We start from the raw sequence: 21,952 nt of genomic DNA on the forward strand, positions 1-21,952 counted from the left end.
TCATAGTTCCCTTCTCTCAAGTTAGAAAGTTAGAACCAACGTCTGCGCAAAGATTGAAAAATGTAGAAGACTTGCAAAATTCCATTGGTCCTGCTAAAGACTTGGAGATTTTTCCAGGAATTTTACTGAACAAAAACCTTGTTGGACGTCTCCCTCGTTGACCTTCATCCTGTTAAAATTCAAGAGAAATTATATTATTCACTTAGACGGAGTTAAAAATAAAAAATTTCATTTATTTGTATTTTGATTTACAGTAAATCCTGTCTATTCGTCGTCATCTGAACATTAAAAATTGCGAGGAAATTGCTGGCTGCTAACTTTCTCCTTTCCAAGAAGCTTCACTTTTATTTATTTATTTATTTATTTCAGTCAATGAAGAAATCATTATTAAAGAAAGAAAGGAAGAAGGCAGGCCAAGCAGATCCACTTCTGTTTTTTAAAAAAGACTCCAACTATCATGCAGAATTAGAGAAATTTCCCTTCAACTACAGACGTATGAGCTAGGATGCTGATTAGTGACCCTGTCTTCACCTTCCTCTCCATCTCCTTTGAACCTTTATAAATAAACTATTCTCCTATCCAATCCTTGACAAAATCCTGTAAAGCATTCTCTCCTCTGTTGCTTTTCTAGCATTACATGTTTTCAGCCATGTCTCAAGATAAATCAGACTGCTTCACCAACATGCATAAAACATCATCTAACGAGCTATCCTCTATATTTATTGATATTGTATTTTTTGGACATTTCATAAAGTTGAGTGATTTGCAGAAATTTTTCTCAAGATTTTGGTTCTCCCTCAGATCCAAAACTCGTTTTGATAATTCAAGGTTATGGGAAAAGAACAGGAACCAAGATTGTGAGTCATCCAAGTCGCAGTGTCACTTAAACAACAAGAGAGATGATGGGAACCTCCGGAGAGAAGAGGTGGAGATGGTGATGGGGAAGGTAGGAATTTTTTGCAGCACAGAAAGTGAGAAGCTTAAGGAGTCGATGGGTTCTGATGAGCTTTCGCAGCTGTTTGATGAGAAGGAGCCAAGCTTAGAGGAATTGAAGGAAGCTTTCGATGTTTTTGATGAAAAGAGAGATGGGTTTATTGACGCTGAAGAGTTACAGAAATTACTCCTAAAATTGGGATTAAAGGAAGGATCTACGATGGATAACTGCAGAAAAATGATCACAGCCTGTGATGAAAACGGAGACGGAAGAATAGACTTCATTGAATTTGTAAAATTCATGGAGCGCGTTTTCTCTTGAATATACTGTCGAACACATCAAAAGCATAAGAAAATTTGATATTCTGCATATCTTCTCTTCTCCTCCTTAAATCCATCTCTCACAGAGTTTTCCCCTTCTTTTTTTATTTTTTCTTTGTGGTTTTTTGCCCCTATGTAATTACCGTATGCAGTTGATAGAGCATCAATGTGAGAAGCAACGCCAGATGACTATCTCCAAAAAATGTTGATATGATAAAAATAAAAGTATTCCTAATCCTCCGGGCAATACTTCAATATAAAAACTTACATAATATTGACAAGCTCAATTCCCTCGGGTTGCCATGTTGGCTAACATGGTCTCAGCGATCTGAGTTAGCAGTTTATATGTACGACTGAAAATATACACTTAATTGTTAAAAGTGATAAAATAATAAAATAAATTACGGTGGATATTATCTTTATGGATTTATTAATTTTTAAGATTTATTAAAAAATTCTTCTAAAATTTAATTTATAAGATTTGTTAATATGTATTTTTAAAATTTAATTTTCAAAATTTATAAATCAACAAAAACATATAGAGAATAAAATCATAAAGTAAAAAAATAGAAATGTATTTTTTTGTAAAGATGAATGAGAAATAATAAAGTAAAAAGTTATGAGTATATTTATTTGTAAAGATAGTGACCGTTTACGGTAGAAAAATAATTATTTTAAATCGTTATAAAAATTATGAAATAATATAATAAAATTATAATGGCTATATTTAATATTAAATTTAAATATCAAATCTATAATAGTAAAAAATTTTATAAATAAAATTTTTTAGCGAGCACAAAAATTTTTAAAATTTAAATTAATTTTATAACAAATTTCATCAGCAATATGCGCAAAAACTAGAGAAGGATTTATGGAGGGGTCAGGACCGCTCATGGTCGCCTGAAAATTTTTAAATTTCATCGGACTATTTAGATGGTTTTACATAGTAGAAAAAATTACTATTAAATCTCTCTATGTTTAAAAAATTTATTAATTAATTTTTATTTTAAAATCAATTAATTAAAATATTTTATATTTTATAAAATTATTTTTTTTAATTTTCTTATCAAATAAATCCTCATTTCCATGTAATATTATTTAATTCATTTAATTTAAGTTGTTTATTTTATTTTATCCCTCTCATTATTTTTCATTTTTAAAATTTCAACTCTAATATATAATTTTTTTAAAAAAATTATTTATTTATTGTATAATTTAATTTTATATGCTATTTTAATTATTAAAAATAAATAATTATCTCACATAATTAGTTTCAAATCTATTTATATAATTGAAATTATTTGTTAAATTATTTAAATTTAGAAAAATCAATTTTAAATTTTTATAAATAAAAGTATTTTATGAATAACATTTTATTAATTAATGAGTTTTATAGACTATTTAAATTTAAAAAATAATTTAATTTTAAAAATATAAATTTAATGAGTAATAAATTAGATAATTTAAATTTAAAAATATTTAAATATAAATCAAATATTGTTTTTTATAAATAATATATTAGATTATTTAAGTTTAAGAAAATAAAATAGAAATATTATTTTTATAGCTAATGGGTTAAATAATTTAATAAATAAATAAATAAATTTTATAATAAATATTATATTGAATAGATACGTTATTTTAATAGTATTATTTTTTTATGAATTTAAATAACACAATTATAAAAAAGAAGTTTTTTTATAATAAATATTATTAAAAGTTGATTTTATTTATAATAAAAATTATTAAAAGTGAATTTTATAATAGAATAAGAGATAAGCTATTTATAAATTTATTTTTTATTTATATTGAAAGATATATTTGTAAATATTAAAAATAAAGGTGTTATTAATATATTTTAATTAATAAAAAATAGATAAATTGTAATTTAATTATAATATTTTATAAATTTATTTGATATATATTTATATTATGTGTTTTATTTTACCTAATTATTCATTAAAATTTAATTTTAAATAAAATTTTTGAATCCGTAAAGTACCCTTCTTTCCTCTAGGTACGTTGTTTTCACTTATGGATGTCAGTTGGTTTTCACAAGTACTCGATCTATCCAAATTCTATTAGGATAGATTTGAATTTTTACAAAACGGATTTGGACGAATTCGGATTTGAAAAATTTTATCCGTCTTATATTCGGGTAGGGTTCGAAATCAGATGATCGGATATCCGTTATCCGAACCCGATTAGAATAACAAAACTAACCCTAACCTTAATCCTTAATTTCTTTTTTTCATTTTTACTTCCCTCTGTCCGTCGGCGTCTCTCTCCCCTGCTTTCCTTTCCATATCCACACATCTCTCCTCCACTTCACTTACGACTGTCGGCGCAGGCCAGTCGGGACTGACTACGTCTCATTTCTCTCCCTAGCGACGATAAATCTTCTCTCTCCCCAGTCATCCATATCTCCTTCTCTCTCCCCAGTCATCCATATCTCCTTCTCTCTCCAGTCGTTAACATCTCTCACAGTCCCACTTCCCAGTCAACGCCTCTCTCCCCCAACGCCTCTCTCCCCCACTTCACTGACGAGTGCCGGCAGCCCAGTCGACACTGGCAATGTCTCTTTTCTCTCTCCAGTCGACGATAAATCTTCTCTATCCTGATATCTCATTTTCTCTCTCTCCAGTGGCCACATCTCCCACTTCTCGGTCGGAGACAACTCTTCCCTCTCCCCGGTCGGCATCGGCGACATCTCCTTCTCTCTCCTCAGTCTGTTCATTGACTACTGCTGGAAATCGACGTCGGTGAATTTTTAGTTGCTATTAAAGAATTTTAAAATTTATGAACTATTAATTTAATTATTTGGATACTGTTAAAAAATCTAATTATTTGCTATTTGATTATTATTCTCCAATATTTCTACTGCTGGGCATTTGTCCTATATTTCTACTGCTGGGTTGTGCATATATTTAAAATTAGTTTTACGTTGAATAGATAATTGAGGTTGATATTTGAGTTGTGCAAATTTTCTAATTCAGGTTTAATATTTGAATTATAATATCTAAATTTTTAAATTTAGAAATAGTTTTACGTTGAATAGATAATTGAGGTTGATATTTGAGTTGTGCAAATTTTTTAATTCAGGTTTAATATTTAAATTATAATATCTAAAATTTTAAATTTATTTTCATTGAATTGAATTTTAAAAAATTAAGTTCAGTCGAGTTCAGATATTGTACGTGTATTTATTAAATGGATTTAAAATGGATACGGATATTAAAATTAAAATATTAAACGTTAAAATTTTTTTATATATAATCGGATTCAAATTTAGATACTCTCAAACGTTCCTACGTTTACTTCTTCAGGACTCACGATCGAATGAGTCTTGATTGTTTCCTTTTATGGTGGCTTCATCGCTTCTTGTTGCAAATTATGATTGCTGCCAGGTGTTTGATTTAGCCATGGATGCAGCCGACCCATGGACATTCAAACAGCCAAAATGTCTGGTAAATAGCTCAATAATAGCTGATTTAAAATCAGCTCTAACACTAGGTGGCTGACAATTATTTTTAACTTTATTTTTTTAAATTATATTATCCTTTTAAAATTTATTAGTTATAATATTTTAAATTAATTTTTTTACATCAATACATTATTTAAAATTATAAAACATAATAATAAATTAAATATATTATAAATAATAATTAAAATAGTTATATTATACATTAGAATATGATAAAAAATTATGTATATACATGATGAATAATTATATTTTAAAAATTATGTTTTTAAATATTTTATGTATGTAATAAATTAATATTTTTATATTTATTATATTAAAATAATAAATTAATATATAGTTATTTTAATACTAATTGTAACTGTTATAATATAATTTATTAAATATTTAATATGTATTAGTTAAAATTAATTATCTACTATCAACTATCAACCACTGTTATCAATTATGTTCAACTGTTAAACTAAACGGATTCTATATTCGGCTTTAATTTTTTAAATATTTTAATTTTTTAAAAAAATAAAAAATTATTTAAAAGAATTTCACTTTAAACTTTTATTTAATTTAAATTGTAATCAAATTTATTCTAAATATTTAATTTTTTACTTAATTTCAATTTATTTTTAATTAAGTTTCTAATTTTAGGACTTTTAATTTTTTTTCTTCTACTTGAATTACTTTTAAAATAATATTTTAAAAGTAAAAAAGTGTAGAAGAGAAAAAGTAATACTGATTATAATTTTAATTTATTTTTTTTAAATGAAAATTAAAATTAAAAAATAAAATATAAGATATCTCATATTTACTTATATATATTTATCATCAAATTAAATCTGTCAATACTTTAAATTTTAATTTAACATAGCCTAAGGTTGCAAAAACCAATTAGGATCCAACCTAGTCAGATTCAATTCAATCCTTTTGAGTTATCTAACACCCATGACATCTAGTTCAATTTAGTTGAATTCTTCAAAATCGCTGCAACCTTCTTGCTGTCCTTGCTTTATGCAAAATCAGAATTTCTAGGTAAAATAATAAAATAGACACAAAACAAGCAAATGATCCTAATAAGTGAATTCCTCTGTAAAGCATTAAAAAGTGACACAACGATAAACACAACAAAGTCGAGACCCTTACCATGATAACACTTATCCAACCAAGCACCGGAAAAAAATAAGCCTACTCAAATAGTGCGATGGATTAGCACACTGGCCAAGGGCGGCCTAAGGAAAACAAGATTCGAAACGAACTGGTCAATTACTCCACGAAACTCTCACCACCACCATGCAAAAGCTCCCACCAAGCACAAAAGACGGAGCCAAACCCAAATCAATCAACAAACCCATTGATCCCATACTCACAGTGGCAAATGAAAAACAGAAATCAAAAGCTCCACAACCCAATCAGCTGCCATTTGATCCAAAAACTCCTCCATCTTATGTGCTTGCCCAAAAATTGATGCCAATTTCTTTCCAAAACCACCCATTAGCTCCTCTAAAAATTTGCAAATTATTTAGAATATTTATGTAGTTTTACATATTATAAAAGGAAATTATTTTTTAAATAAGTATTTATTTTCTGTGTTTTATTTTTGATCACTTTTTTGTAATTATCTTCTAAATGAGTACAAGTAATTATCTTCAAAATTATCATTATATTTGTAATGACTTCTTAATATTTTATCCCTTGATCACTTGTTTAAATTAGACGCTGAGTTAAATTTCTGAGTTGGCCACTGATATCCACGCTTCCTCTCCACCTAATCACCCACACAACGACCACATCTCCATTCCTCTCCATAACCAGAGCTCCACGACACCCGTCTTCTTCCTTAAACCAGACCAAAACGACCTGAACCCCACGCCATTCCACCATCAGCTCTATAGCACCATTGTCGTCAGCGACAGCGCCTACCCATCTGGCCAGCAGCATCTGCGTCAAGCCAATACCTCAATCACCAAGCCCCAATCTCCCGAAATCAGCCCCCTTTGAACTGACCCAAACCGGTTTCCCGCCCCACGGTTCTTGCAATCCCAGGTTTCACGCATCGCAGGTTTCGACAACTTTAGTATGAAGTAGTCTGCCGCTTACAGCCCCAAAACTCTATTCCGTGAGTTACCAGCGTTTTCTACTTCACCATCAGCTTCTCAGTCCAAAGATTTAGGTATTCTCATTCTTCTATTTATTTATTTATATTTATATTTATTGTTTGTTAATTGTTCATTTTTATTTTCTGTTTTGTGAATGGATGCAAAAACAATTTCCCAATTTGATCCTGAATGCTCCTGACTATGAGACTTATTAACATTGAATCGGTGGATTATAATGGAAATATTCATATTTGACATCTTGTAGTTGGATGATGTAACTCGGAAATCATTCTTTATTTGTGCTGTATTCAGTTGGCTGTTCTTATTCATGCTGCGATGCTATGGTTCCATGTGTAAGACTAGTAGTCAAAGTTTAAATTTCTGTTTGGTTTGCTGTTGAGTCTTTGATCTTCATTAGGCTGTTATTTCTGCTCAATCCCTACATATTTGTTACACGACAGTGAAGGATAAGGATTGCTTTTTTATTAAGCTTGTCAAGTACGTGAGTTTTATTTAAAAGTTTAGTGGTACAATGAAATCATGAGTCATGGGTACCCATACTCTATGTGTTTAAAAACTTTGGAATTGCCATTTAAGGTTTATTGTGAAATGTATTAATGTTGTGTGGATGTGAGGAAGGAGGTATTTATAATGTTTGCGGATGCCAGGATGGCATTTTTTTTCAGTGCAGGTTGAGTTTTGTTGAAAAAAGCATTACCGGGTAGATTTCATGCAGGCTGAGTTTTGTTGAACTGAATAAATGAGAGGAAAAGAAAGATGTAACTGATATGAAAGAGAGGAAAGAAAGATAAATTATAAAGTAGAGAGACACAAATGGAGAGATAAAGGGAGAAGAGAGGAAAGAAAGAATGAGAGAGACTAATTATAGAAATTGAAAAGGAAATGAGAAACCATGAACAACAGCAATGTATAAAAAGACTAAATAGTTATAAGGATAAAATATAAAATATAAATTATTTATATCTATCATCATTTAGAATTCTTACTACTGACCAAGGTAATTTTAAGGGGGGAAGAGATACATGGGCTAATTGCTTGATACAAGCAAAAGTAATAGAATTTTTTCATATATTTTCAAAATGTAGAACCAATTATTTAATTATGGCAAAATTTAGGGGAGTAATTTATCCAAGAAATAAATTTAAGAGGAGAGAGGAAAGAAGAGAACTGCCCATTTGTGGCCGATTCCAACCGGCTACCCTGTTGACAGTATGTTGCCAGCACTAACTCTTGAGCTGGAAACAACCCTTGATTCTTAGAAAAATCTTTCTAAACCAGAAAAACAAATTTTTAACTGGAGTTCGCGCCCAATTCTTCCCTTTTCTGGCTTTGGAGAATCTAGAATTCAACTGCAGAGCCAGCCTTTATATTTGCTCGCCTGGAAGTAAGAGAGATAGTATATTGGAAAGTAAAGTAACATGATCCTAGGTAGCCAAGTCTTCAACCTCTGCCATTGTAACCCAGTAGGTGGTAGCTTGCATCTCCAGAGCTTACTATCATTCTGAAAACTTATTAATCAAACTCATCTTCAATTTTTCATCAGATTCATTAGAGTATAATAAATGTGTATGTTTTCATTATTATATTAGCTATGGTCAGCACTCGGCACTGTAATTTATTCTCTTTTTTTTTTTGGCCTTTTTCGGTACTCATTGGTTTTGCCCTTGACAACTAATGATTAAGAGTTGATGAGTTTCTTGATTACTTGTGAGTTTTTGACGCAGAGAGGGAATTTCCTGATACAATTTTCCTGCCTAATGACCATGCTACATCAAGCAGCAAAAATGGGGTTTCCATTGATGAATCTTGTCAGATTCAAAGGAGTGTCCATATTGGAGCAACTTCATTTGGAGGAAAAGCTGCTCCGTACCTCTTCAGAAAATTGGTGTATCATTAATGATGGAACAAATATCCCTACTATTGTCATGGGAATCTCTGGGTAAGATGCTTTTTGAAGTTTCATTGTATCTTGGTTAGAATGATACTGTTGAGATACTTTCTGTAAATAGCCTAGATTTGTAGTGATTGTGTGCATAATTAGGGATATGACTGTGTGATATGATTGGGATATGATTAGGCTATAATTAAGAAATTAATTTATTTTTGTAAGTAGTATATATACCCCAATTGGTTTAAGGGAAATAATCAAGTACCTTTCTCTCTTTCTTTTTTCATCACTGTTTCAGATACTTTTGCCAGGCCAACATGATGAGTTTTCATGCTATTATCCGATCATAAAAATTATTTGATTTCTGGTGGAATATACTACGAAACTTTTTTATGTTCTACATTTTTGGAAAGGATATGTTATGTACTCATGTTACCTTCTACTAAAGTAGCATAATTATAGATTATTACAGGCACTGGTAACTTTAGTAAAATATTCCTAGATTACATTTGTAAGTAGTCATGTGTGAGCAAACTATTATGTCTCTGTAGCGATAGATGTGAATTTTTACATAGGAAGCTTTCTGAACTTATTGAGATTGGATCTGTGTTGCAAGATCATGTCCCTGTTACTAAAAGGTTTACTGGGGGTGGCACTGTTATTGTTGGTAGTGGGACTATTTTCGTCACTCTCGTATGCAACAAGGATGATGTTCTATGAATTTTCATTAGTTTTAATGCTATTAACCAATCATAAAATTAGTTGATTTCTGGTGGAATATGGCATGATATATTTTTTTATGTTCTAAATTTTTGGAAGGGATATGTTGTGTATTCATGCTACCTTCTATAGAAAGTAGCATAATTATAGATTATTATAGGCACTGGTAATTTTCTGTAATATTCTCTAATATATTTCCTAGATTACATTTTTAAGTAGACCCCTGAATGGGTGGGCAAACTATTATATGTCTCTGTAGTGATAGATGTGAATGTTTACATAGGAAACCTTCTGAACTTATTGAGGTTGGACCTGTGTTGCAAGATCATGTCCCTGTCATCAAAAGGTTTACTGGGGGTGGCACTGTTATTGTTGATAGTGGGACTATTTTTGTCACTCTCATATGCAACAAGGATGATGTTCCTGGAGTGAAACCATATCCTCGTTCAATCATGTCTTGGAGTGGTCTGTTGTATAGTGAAGTATTTCAAGGGATTGGTGGTTTCCAACTGCGTGAAAATGGTACATAGACTGAGCTTTGAGTTATAAGATGTTCTCAGTATCTGTATAATTTTTTGGACGCTTGTAGACGTGACTCTATAACTGATGTTTGTTTGGTTATTATTTTCACCTTTATTTGCTGTAAAAACTGAAATGAGATGGAACAAAAAAATAATTGTGCTGGAATTTCTGAACTGATATGATCTTGCCTTGTTTTGGTTGTTTATTTTGTTGTCAATATGATTGATTGGAATTTTATAAGTGTATTAGGAGATGCTTTTCTGTGATCTTCCCAAACTTAAATCAGAAAGGAAGACAAGTAAAATACTTTTCAGTATAAGTGAAACATTGCATAAAGCTTATATAACCTGTTTTTGTTGCTTTGCAATTATATCTAGATCTCAGGGTATTTCTAAGTTGCTGAGATTTGAAATTTAATGTTGTTTGCCGCTGTCATAGAAACTAGGCAAGCATTCTTGTCCATTGATTCTTTGAAGCAGAACTTGCTTTAAGTTTTTGCTCATCCGGCCATAAGAGAACTTCAAACTTATCATTTGTCTGATTGTATAGTATGTTTTACATTTAATTTTAATTTCAATAGCTTGTTTACAATAATTTTAGTTTCACTAGAATTTCTAAGACTTTCATTCTGCTCAGATTATGTGTTTGGTGATAAAAAATTTGGTGGAAATGCTCAATGTATAATCAAAAGTCGATGGATACACCACACCTCCTTTCTATGGGATTTTGACAATAGGAACATGGCTTACTTGAAGCTGCCTGCTCGGGCTCCCAAGTACAGATCAGTAAGTTCTTATTTCATTTCCTTATCCATATTCTTTCTCTGACGCATTATTATTTCTTTTTTCCTTTTCTCAGTGAATCATTCACAATTTGTTATTATTGAATAAATTATTACACTTGTTTTCATTGCTGATACCCTACAACATCAGAAGTAGCAATTACTGAGGTTGATAAAAGTAATGAAAACTATAATGCCAGGTCATATTATTATTTTTCACATCATTGTGGATCCTCATTTTAAAGTTCTGGAATATTTTATCTATAAAAAACTTAATGTGTACATGAGGGACTAGCTCTCTGGACTTGATTGCAGCAGACATTTGATATTTTGCAATTTTGACAGAGATGTTCTTTCCCTGATAAAATAAGAATGTTGCTTTTGCAACAGGTAATGTAACACAACATTTCATGGAGGCAGTAATGAGAGGGCAATAACTGTGTTTTATGCATCATTATATGTCCTTCATGATGCTTTTTATATAGTTGTTGTTTGCTTTTAGTGTATTGCTACCAAAAGCTTGAACTGCAGCACAAGTTGGCAGTGTATAAATTTTACATTAATTTACTCTGCAGGCAAGAAAGCACACTGAATTTGTCTGTCGAATGAAGGAATATATGCCAAGATCAATTTTCATAGAGAGAACCCTGAAGGCTCTTGAATCCCATTTCTCAGTGAAACCTGTAAACTTGGACGCAGTTGATGGACTTCACTCAATAAGATATGTTAGCTCCACCAGGCTGCTTTTAAGGCGTGAACTTGAGGATGCTAGGGCTTCTTTGCTAGAGAGCAGAGTTCTCGGTAGTTAAATCTTTTGCACTGAAACAAAATTTCATATGTTGGGAGTTGGAGAAGGGCCACGCGCTGGATATATGCCAGTTAGTAAGCCCTACTTATTTAAATTTTCTTTGGACCACTAATGTTTTTACTCCATTATTGTTGCATTTGAGCATAATTCCTGCTCTTATTGCACATATTTGAAGCTTACTTTTGTCATGCTTACTGAAAACTCATGCAAAGCATTTCAATGGGGCAGTTTTTATCTGATTGTGACCGAGACATTTAAAAGTTCCAAGCATTTGACATTGCTTCCTCTTGTTTATAAACGCCCTTTGTGTCACACTTGCTATGGTTGGTATATTTGGTACACTCAAATGTCTTGCTAATTCACTTGATTTGCTGCAGTTGAATGCCTCAAAGTGTAATGTGCACCATACAGGTCATTATTAACACGGAACTCAAGGCTTCTACTTCTTCGCATTATTATCACATAACTCGAGGCTTTTACTTCTCTCCTTTTTCAAAGTGCTTGAATTTGAATGTTGAGCCTAAACTATCAGACTGTACCTGCAGGTACCAAGCCAAAGCGCTTCATGAGCCTTTGACTTAGAGTTTCTTCCTAATTTTTGCTTCTTAGGCATTTCATTGAAACAGCCAAGTTGTAGAATGGAAGTCCTAAAACCATCTCAGAATGAAGTCTTAGAATTAACCATCTCACTGTTATTGGAGAAAATGTAGAGCTTGTGAGATTAATGGAGCTCCCCAGATTTTCTTCACATGGTGGGTTGATAGGTTGTTGACATTGCCTAGCCAACAAGATGGCATATTGAATAAATTAAGCAATGAATACGCTTGCCGACTTCTTTTTTCTGTCAAGTTGTTCTCTGCACACTATTTTAACTGTAGTTGGATGATGCAAACGGTCAGGATAGTACTTTCAGAGGTCCACAAGTGACTGAAAACAGTATGTATTTCAAAGTTGAACAGTTAAATATTGCTTTGTACCAATAGAAAGAGGTCAGCAGCCCTTATTTACACCATCTATCTGATGCTCCCACGAATGGAATATAAAGAATCATGATGCTAGGTTTTATGAACTATCAAGACATTGGCATATCAACCATAGTTATGGAATTGGTTTCAATTTCAATAGTAACGTCTAATCTTTGAGAAGAATTGATCGCAGAAGAGATTGAACATCAGAGGGAGAGCAATAAGAATGTGGCTTGGTTTTCATAGGTGAAAATCTTTGAATGTCAATGACAAATTAAATTCTTGATAAGCCCTCTTGTTTGGTTTTGTTTTGTTATTTTGCAGCCCCACACACTTCCCCATTTTTCTTATTTTGTTAATGGTCAGCTTCACACACCTTTCTTCCAATGCCACTCACAAAAATCACAAAATCTTAATTCAAGTAATTGCAATTCCGTATCTTGCACTAGAGCCGTAATCAAACCATTAAAATTATAAGCTTGAATTTCAATTAGAGCCTAGACACAGAGTTATGAAGTTGTGAAGGCAGACATTAGTAGTGCTACTTCATTGATTCATCTTTGGAATTGAGAACTTTAACAGGCTGTTTGTGCACAAGAACAAAGATGATGATCATAAAGAAAAGGGTTAAATTAGACTCATGCAAGAACAATACTTTCGCTTTCTCTCGACCTCTGTAATTCTTCAAGAAGCCCCTACTCCAAGAAAATCTATAAATGGAGGTGAAATGGTGGTCACAGAATCACTGGTTGCATTGTTCTCTGCAAATGATAGTGATGATGATGAAGATGGTTCTGAGACTTGAGATCTGGGTGATGCCATGGAGTACGAGAAGCCTGCAGAAAAGTGATGGTTGCTTGATTGCTGCTTGTTCTGGAGAACTGCGAAGCTGCAATGCTCCATCTGACTCACAATATCAGAACTCTTGTGACCTGCAAATTTCCACCCGTTGGTCCACTCACAAGTATATAAACCTCACCAGAACATCACAACCACAATAGCTTAACGAAATGAAAATGAATTCTTAGTCACTTAAAAACGGAAATTGAAGAGCTAACAAACAAGAGTTTACCACTTCTGCCTGCACCTTCACTTGAAGTGAAGTCGTAGAAGCCTTCAGACTTAAAACCAGCAAGTGGGAAGTGATGAGATGGTTCGATTATTCTGCCACTGCAAAGATTAAGAGATTTAGCCACTACTTCATTCATGGGTGTATCTCTGCTCGCAGAACCACTGCCATCTTGCACTCTTCTTTTAGCATCATTAGTCTGTTTTCGTCTCCTATAAGCCAAGGATTGCTCTCTGTATTTTCTAGCCATTATAACGTGCCAGTGATTTTTAACTGCATTATCAGTCCTCCCAGGGATAAGTCTAGCAATTAAGGACCATTTATTACCACAAATTCTATGAGCTGCCATTAGCCTTTCTTCTTCCTCTTTGCTGAAAGCACTTTTGTTGATCCTTGGATCTAATTGATTGAACCATCTCAATCTGCAACTCTTACCTGCAAATAAAAAATCCAGAAGAAAACGAACTTGCACTTAATGACTTTCACAAACTCTAATGAAAAGAGAAACAGAAAGCTAAAATTACCTGATCTTCCTTGCAACTTTTCTGCTATACGGTTCCAGTTTTGAGGCCCATGAAGTGCAACAAGTTCCTTGAGTTTAGCGTCCTCTGCTACTTTCCAATGGCCTCTAGCCCAAAGCTTCGATGACTGCCCACTTATTCTTGAACACTCATCATTCTTATCTTCCTTATCTTTATCATCAAAGCTACTGTTCTGGTTAGCAGCCAAGCTACCGTCACAGCATTTGGGCACTAGCAATGAAGAACTCATTAGATGATGATGAGCCTCTTTGTTATCAGAAGGTTCAGAGCGACAAATATCCTGAGAACCCATGTCTGTCAAAGTCTCCATCGATGAGAAGTTTGTGATGGCATATGATTTAGAAGACGGGAAGAGTTTGGAAGGAAAAGAAAAGAGGAGGCGGGGGAAATGTGGAGGGGGTAAGGTTCTTATTGAATTGTAACAGAAAATCCAGACACACGAACGCCATTAGTCTTCTCTTCTGCAAAAGCAGTTTCAGTTTCAACAGTGTGAGTCATCTCTGACTTCTATTTTGACTATTTCTGTACGCTTGTGTGCCTTGTTGCGCGTCACTCTTTAACTGTTGCGCCTGTATCATTTGTCTTTTTTTTATAGGATAAATTAAAGCCTAATCCACCTTAAAAACTCTAACTTTAGGTTATTTTGAATTTTAATTTTAGATGAATTGATTCAATATTAATTTAAATTATATTAAATATAAATATTAAATTAATTTATTTAAAATTTAAATATTTAAATTAAAATATAAAATAACATAAATCTTGATCTTTTTATAATCGCTAAATTAAATTGCTTTCTATTTTTTTTAAATATATCAAAATCAATTTACATTTATTTTAATTTTTAAAATTTAATCGTTTAATTCTATATTTTGATTTGTTTTAAATGCAATGTAATTTTTAAATTAATAAAGTGAAAATATATGAATTAAACTAGTAATGATTAAAAAAAAGATATATATATTAATTTTAATATTCTTTAAAGACACGAAATAATTTGTCTTTAAAAATATTTTAGTTATTTCTTAAATAATTAATAAAAAGTTGGACAAAATGGCTTTCAGTTTGAGAGATTAATTGATTTTAAAAATAAAGCATATAAAATATAGGAAATCATAATTTGGTCCTTAAAATTTGATAAAAATTATGACTAAAATTGAAATAAGTCCTTGGACTTTCATTTTAGTAGCGATATCGTCCTCTTATACAATTTTAATCAATTTTCTGTTAATTAAAAATAAACGTAATTAAAAAAATTTAGTTAAGAAATATGGCACAATTGCAATTTGATTCTTAGTAGAACAGCATCATTCAATTTTCTGTTTTAAATTTGAAACATTAAGATGTCGTTAGGAATATTAATTGTCGTTTCAAATAAAAAACACTAAATCTAATTATGATTGCCTTTACTAAATCTAATTATCTTTAAAATATCTTCTCTTATTGCTAAATTTTAATTTTAAAAAAGTTATTTTTAGATTTTAATAATCTAATTAATACCATTAAATTTTTACATATAAATTTTTTAATATTTTTTATTTTTCTAATATGATAATTAAATACTAAAAAATAATTTTTTTTAGAAAAAATACTTTTTATTCTTCATTTTAAGTGAAGAGTAAAAAAGTATTTCTATATTCAAATGATTTTGCCAACAAAGGTAGGCAGCGCACTATGGAAGGTCCTGGGTGGCCTAAGGTCTAAGGCAAGTACAAAAACATTGATTTTGGTTGTTAAGTTAGAGTCACACGTGTACATGACATGTCATCCTCAGCTGAGGCTGATGTCTAATCCTAACTGCATATCCTGTCTCTACGCTACTCTCTATTCACACTTTAATGCCTCATGTCAATCTTGGACCAGCAAATGCGTAACTTTCTCCAAAGCTCCACCAGAGGATGATCACAGATTATGCCTCTTAACATGATAATCAAATGTGAGATTAACATAATAATCCTATCATATATGAGAGGGATATTACAGCCCTGTTCGAATCGAGCTTTAATTTCTATGTTTTCCTTGCCAAAGCTACATTGTCTAACTTGCTGTAAATTGATTCAACAATCCTTTGAGTTTTGAATTAATTTATTCAATTCTTGTGTCCTGTTAAGCGGATCGGAAATGTCATTGAACATCGTCAAGCAATTAAAGGTAAATACAAAGTCAAAGATTAGGGTTGGTGAGATAATTCCTGCTGTTTGTGAAGACCGTGTTGTTACTATCTATAGTGCTAACGACGAGACTAGTTATATTTCTCCTGCTCAGGATGTTCTGTTCAAGGCGCATGCTAGAGTTATTGCAGAAGACTTGCATGGTGATTATGACTTCGCAGGAGGTGGTCAACAAGTCTCTCCTGGGATTCTCGTACCATCTGATCAAATAGGATGTATTATTGGAAAGGTGGACAAATAGTTCAAAACCTTCATAGTGAGACTGGTGCATAGATTCGTATTCTCGAGGATGAACATTTGCCAACTTGTGAGTTGAGCACAGATGAGCTTGTACAGGTGTTATGGTTGCCTCTTAGCTTATGCCATTATTTGCTCTCATATATGTGCGTTCCCGAGCATACTCAACTAGGTATTGCACTAAAAAAGCGGCCAGCTTGTATAACACGGGCTCTGTGGAGACGTAAAAGATCTTTTGGTGAGACTATGGATCTTTGATTAAAAATGAGGAATTAATAGGACCCAGCAAGCGACGGAAATGAAGTTGCAGAGTTCCCTCCATCTGGTTGACAAAATGCCTGTTCAGTAATAATAAAACCTACTTGTTTAGAGTGGACATGGCACAGCCAAAAAGAAAGGAAACCCTAGAAATACAATGATCGTATATCTTAGCTTATTTGGATTATATTTTCTACGACGCAGTGATAGAAAAGAAAGAGTTAATTTGCTAAAAACTTACAGCTGGAGACGCACACTACGGCCTCTTTCCCTTGTATCATGCACTTGAATTCTGCACTCGAAGCCCAAATGTGCATCCAGGTGAGGGTTTTATGTTGGCAGGTCAGCGGCAGTTGGGTTTCTTCCAAGTTTCCAGCAGTTTATAAGCCTCCTGAAGAAGCCCTTTCATGAAGTAAAACGGGCCTGGGTCTCGGCCCATCTAACAAAAATGGGATAATTAATCTACTCCTTGACCATTAGTGACTAATATATGTGTGACCGGACTTGTCCCCTCTACTCTCATTATGCCTAATCTAACAGAGTCATAATCACATCCCATGAGATTCTATTTGTCTCTAATCTATCTCAGCTTACCAACTGTAAAGCACACTAATTTTTTATTCCCGGTGATTACTTAAGCACACACGGGAGAAGACCCTCAATTCACGTACAGTTGGGGAAGGGGGGAGTGATTCAGTGGGGCCAAGCGAAACCTGAAAGTCATACGCTTAAATTGCGGATATCTCGTGATTGAATATGGTGATGCCACGCAGTATCTTTTCTCCTAGATTCCATGGTGCATCTTATTCTGCCGACATTATTCTACTCATCCCACGGAACGGCTTTGCGCTCCTACTCCCCGAAATCAAACCGACTTGTAAATTGTAATCACATATTAAAAAGCCTTAATGCATTAATAATTTCTCATAATAAATTATCAATATTTAATAATTTCTTACAGCTTAAAAATCACTAAAACTTTTTTCGCTGAATATTTTACATAACTATAGTATTTATTATTGCATAACTTTATTATATGCTATGTTAAATTTTTGCATAAAATATAAAGATGCAAAGTCAAAAATTATGAAATATAAATAATTTAATTGACTTTTTTAACTCAAAATTTTATTAGTAATAAAATTCGAAAAAAAATAACCGAATCTGTTTCAATTAATTCATATCAGATCAATTTAAAATATAATTTTTAATAAAAAAAAATAAAAAATATCATAAAAAATTTGAAAAATATAATGTTAATATTTATAAACTTAATTTAGTGGTAAGTGCATCTGAATAAATATGAGAGATTTTAAGTTTTACTTAATCAATTTTCAATCTCATTTCAAAAAAAATTAAATCTAATGAAAAATTTTTCTTTTCATTCTGTCTTTTTTTCTTTTAATAGAAAAATGATTAGCTTTTGTCTACTGGAAGAAATTCAGTGGTCAAAAATTTAATTTGCAGTATGAAAATATGAAATTAAAAGTGAGGTTCATGACAGATGTGTTCACATAATTTTTGTCTTCTCAAATCCATTATTTCCAGAGTCGTTGAATAAATTGCCGAAGTAGAATGCGTTGATTGAGCGGATGATGCGCTGCTAACTGCGACGATTATTTTTTTTATTAAGATAATAATTTATAGATCAAGTATTTCTAATGATACAATTTATTAAATGAAAGCTTATTTACTTTTAAACTTATAGAAAACTTTTAATAATTGAGGATGGTACAATGAAAAATAACAAATTATTATAATTAAAAAATCTAAATGGTTATAAATATTAAAACTATACATACTAAATTATTATAATTAAAATGATTAAATTATTATAAAAACTGACTTAATTTACAAATACTCTCCCTCTCTTCCTCTCTCCAGCAGTTAACCAAAGTCTCGAGGCTTGAATCCTCAGCCAACCCATGAACTGCAAAAACTCAATATCACAGTAAAACTATGGGAAGAAATCGAGACGGGCCAATTCATGATAAAAATTGACCCAACCCAAGATCTCTTCTATTTACTGTATTTATCAAAGATACATTAAACAGTAATAGCTAGAATTATGCATCTTAGATCTGCTATTAATTAATTAATTAATACCGAAACTGCCTTCCAGTATATGTCTGGCCAAAGGACCAGCCAGCAGGGGCAACATTGTAAGAGAGCACACTACGTCCATCACTAGCAGTAACTAGAAACGAGAGACTTTGCCCATTCAGGTACGAGTTACTCTGCCAGTTTTGGCCCCAGTTTCTTGACATTGGCTGCCATCTAGTTCTTGAACCCTTAATGGCAACTGCATGCACATCTCCAGCTCCTCCTACATTGGTGATAAGTACTAAATTGAAGTATGAATGGCCATTAATGGTGAACCTAATGCCTGCACTCCTCCTGCACCTTACCCTGTAAACCACAAACAGTAATTAACTCTGTGATACTAGTCTTTTCTTGAGCTGTAAGGTCGCTTGCAAGCTAGAATAGAGATGAGTGTTAAGTGAATTGGCCTACCTTCTGTAAATTACTGGGACAATACCAGCTCTGTATTGGGCTATGTGTTGGAAGATAGGTTGAGAGAGATCAAAGTGATGGTTGGGAGGATCGCACCAGCCTCCTGGTGGGCAGAAGTTGGTTGCAGTGACAACAATGGAGCCAGGGAGGCACCACTGGGGATCGTTCACACACCTGAGCTCAAAGCAAGCTCCACAGCTCAAGCCATTGTCAAATAATGCAGTGCTTAGTGCTGCTGTGTTAATTCCATAACCCTGGCTGTAGAGGTTCCCATAACCACAAGCCCCACCTAAAACATAATTACAATAACCGATTTATAATAATCAACAAGAAGAACGAAATGTGCATTACATGGTTTAAATTCAAGAGCCATATGACATACCCATTGTCCCAGAAGCATCGCCACCTCCATAGAAGGTGGCATGAGCATTAATCCAACCTCCATAGTATCCATGAGCAGATGAGACAAACGAGAGAAACCCCACTATAAGTAATCCAAGAACATCCATTTTCCTGCACAAATTAATCATGTAGACTCCTGAGCACATAGATTATGACAAATACTTGAAAGAAGCCTAGAGATGAAGAAAACAAGAAGAGAAAAGGAAAGATTATTGCCAGAAAAGAACCTGGAAAGAAGTAGCCTTGATTTGAGGGTGGAAAATGAAAAGGGAGCTTCAAGGGAATAAATAGAAGTCAGTCAACATCAACCCTAAAAGACAAGCTGACAAGTCTTAGGGCTTTGGGACCATGCATGCATCGCAACTGAGTAATAATTAGGTTACTTTCCAGGACTGAATTCTGCGAGTTTTTTACAGGGAGTTGAAAGTGGTTTTTGTGGGTTCAGGATTCAAACCGTGTGGTTTTGAAGCTTCGCTAGCTGTTACATTAGGGAAATGCCAAGAAATTCAGAGTGGGGCTATCTGTTTTTTCTGGCTCTAGGTTTTCATTCCTACACATATACAATTTTTCTCTGCTATCAACAATTTAACGTTAACGTTGGTTGCAAAAGGAAGACAAAAAGTGGACTGGCTCCACCACTCTAAATCAGTCCGCAATGGCAATCACAATACATCCGTAACATTTTGTCGCCAATTATACAGTAGTTTTTAATTTCTAATTTTATGTTATCCATCTAATCATGCAGAAATTTCAACTGATTTTTCAATCATTACGGCTATTTTATATGATTTTACACTTTTATTTTTAAATAAAATTAAAAATTTAATCTTTTATATTTATTGAAATAATATTCGTTGAAATGCTTTATTCTTTAAGGACTATAAATTTTGTAGTTATATAAAAAAAATTAAAATTTTATAAATTTCTCCTTAAACTTAGAGATGGTTAAAAGAGTTTGTAGCTAACCTGGAATATTGTTGATTTTTAAAAATGATAAAATTTGTTTTAATTAGAAAATATTATTTATTTATTATTATTCATAGTCTATAAAGACTAAAATAATGTGATTTTTTTAAAGAAAAAGTATTTTTCAAAAAGTAATCAGAGCATCAGTTCCAATCGATTTTGTTATTGTGCTGATAAAGCAATTATGGATTTCTCTTTCTCCACCGTGTAAAAAATTAATTGTTTCTCCTATTTATTAATTGAGATTTAATTTTACTGGAAAGTATTATGAAAATAGTATATTTTAAATACATACGCTGGTATATGGGAGTGTGCCCAGCGTTTCTAAAATATAAAAGTATTTTTCTTATTTTACAAAGAGGAGAAAATTTAAAAAAATGCAAATAACTAGTTATTTCTTTTTTCTTTAAAAATAAATAAAGAAACATAAAAAAATTCATTTATTTATTTTTCATAAAGAGCAAAGATTAAAAATTAAACCTGAAACCTCTTAAAATTCGAACTTATTTTTATTAATTCACATCCTATAACCGAAAACAATGAGAAGAAAAGGTACCATGAAGCAAAACCACATTATTGCAGTTCCAACTTCAAATTTTTGAGTTGTTTATATTATAAAACAATTGAATTTGTTCTTAATTTACATCGTCTCCATCACATTGTACACTTGCATCTTAAATTCTGAAGCCTTCTTCTGTGGTGAGAAAGTTAAGTCTACGCTTTAGTCATTCTCACATGCTATGTTTCTTTAAGAAATTGGAAATATGAAAGCTTCATATCCATCCAATTCTTTTACCTGCAGTTCCACTAATTAATGAGCTCAATTACTATTATTGTTATCATCTTTCAGACCACGTGTGTAGCCACCATGGTCCATTGTTTTCTGTACGAACACGAGACCACATGTGTTATTAGCTTGTGTCCTGAGACATTTAAAGTTGCTTTGTCACCAAAAGCTGGGAACTTTTTACATAATGGCAATGCTTATCTCGAGGGTAGTTAAAGAATGCTGATACTGGACTTTTTTGCAGTTTCAGGTTAAAAAAAAAAAATATGAAATTTTAGTTCAGAAATCAGAATGAAAATGATTTCTACCGCGCTTGATGGATATGGTAAGTAGCAATTATGTTAAAATGTTAAGAGGCCACCTCGGGTTGAGTGGATTTGATGGGATTAGCAGACAATTATGTCGATGAGAAGTTATGAATCCACTGATGCTATAGCCATATAGGAGACAGTATCCATTTGATACGCCACCGTATC

The 21,952-nt window shown here is 32.3% G+C and overlaps 4 protein-coding genes across 5 annotated transcripts; 2 read left to right on the top strand and 2 right to left on the bottom strand.

The window, feature by feature from the left end:
* Window positions 1-416: 416 nt before the first annotated feature.
* LOC110621493 (probable calcium-binding protein CML46) lies at window positions 417-1,489 on the top strand. The gene has a single exon (XM_021765773.2). It carries the CDS (start codon window positions 638-640, stop codon window positions 1,253-1,255), a length of 618 nt encoding a protein of 205 aa, XP_021621465.1. The 5' UTR covers window positions 417-637; the 3' UTR covers window positions 1,256-1,489.
* A 4,943-nt stretch (window positions 1,490-6,432) lies between these two features.
* Window positions 6,433-12,579, top strand: LOC110630018 (putative lipoate-protein ligase A). Its single transcript, XM_021777311.2, has 5 exons — window positions 6,433-6,899; window positions 8,571-8,785; window positions 9,738-9,976; window positions 10,613-10,761; window positions 11,333-12,579. Exons 2-5 carry the CDS (start codon window positions 8,604-8,606, stop codon window positions 11,564-11,566), a joined length of 804 nt encoding a protein of 267 aa, XP_021633003.1. The 5' UTR covers window positions 6,433-6,899; window positions 8,571-8,603; the 3' UTR covers window positions 11,567-12,579.
* Window positions 12,580-13,741: 1,162 nt separating this feature from the next.
* LOC110601171 (transcription factor MYB117) lies at window positions 13,742-14,708 on the bottom strand (the record flags this gene model as incomplete). The annotated part of the gene is made up of 2 exons (XM_021738213.2): window positions 14,124-14,708; window positions 13,742-14,034 (listed from the first exon to the last, which is right to left on the bottom strand). Coding segments are annotated over exons 1-2 (621 nt in total), but the record flags the coding sequence as incomplete, so codon positions are not given.
* A 3,905-nt stretch (window positions 14,709-18,613) lies between these two features.
* On the bottom strand, window positions 18,614-20,093 carry LOC110630043 (expansin-A15). Of its 2 annotated transcripts, XM_021777356.2 has the most exons (4): window positions 19,951-20,093; window positions 19,704-19,834; window positions 19,322-19,610; window positions 18,614-19,216 (listed from the first exon to the last, which is right to left on the bottom strand). In XM_021777356.2, the coding sequence occupies exons 2-4, from the start codon at window positions 19,828-19,830 to the stop codon at window positions 18,907-18,909; spliced, it is 726 nt and encodes a 241-aa protein (XP_021633048.1). In that variant the 5' UTR covers window positions 19,831-19,834; window positions 19,951-20,093; the 3' UTR covers window positions 18,614-18,906. The 2 variants fall into 2 exon arrangements, with proteins under 2 accessions (XP_021633048.1, XP_021633042.1); XM_021777350.1 differs by lacking the exon at window positions 19,951-20,093 and having other exon boundaries at window positions 19,704-19,884.
* Window positions 20,094-21,952: the final 1,859 nt, after the last annotated feature.

This window comes from Manihot esculenta, chromosome 1, assembly GCF_001659605.2.
Source record: "Manihot esculenta cultivar AM560-2 chromosome 1, M.esculenta_v8, whole genome shotgun sequence".
Taxonomy (NCBI): Eukaryota; Viridiplantae; Streptophyta; class Magnoliopsida; order Malpighiales; family Euphorbiaceae; genus Manihot; species Manihot esculenta.

Excerpts from the sequence above, each read along its gene's own strand:
- LOC110630043 (XM_021777350.1), bottom strand. The coding sequence starts at position 19,869 with ATGTGCTCAGGAGTCTACATGATTAATTTGTGCAGGAAAATGGATGTT. Across the intron at positions 19,611-19,703 it reads CGATGCTTCTGGGACAATGG|GTGGGGCTTGTGGTTATGGG; the intron begins GTATGTCATATG and ends ATTATGTTTTAG. Across the intron at positions 19,217-19,321 it reads GTCCCAGTAATTTACAGAAG|GGTAAGGTGCAGGAGGAGTG; the intron begins GTAGGCCAATTC and ends TGTGGTTTACAG.
- LOC110621493 (XM_021765773.2), top strand. The coding sequence starts at position 638 with ATGTTTTCAGCCATGTCTCAAGATAAATCAGACTGCTTCACCAACATG.
- LOC110630018 (XM_021777311.2), top strand. The coding sequence starts at position 8,604 with ATGACCATGCTACATCAAGCAGCAAAAATGGGGTTTCCATTGATGAAT. Across the intron at positions 8,786-9,737 it reads ATTGTCATGGGAATCTCTGG|GAAACCTTCTGAACTTATTG; the intron begins GTAAGATGCTTT and ends ATGTTTACATAG. Across the intron at positions 9,977-10,612 it reads TTTCCAACTGCGTGAAAATG|ATTATGTGTTTGGTGATAAA; the intron begins GTACATAGACTG and ends CATTCTGCTCAG.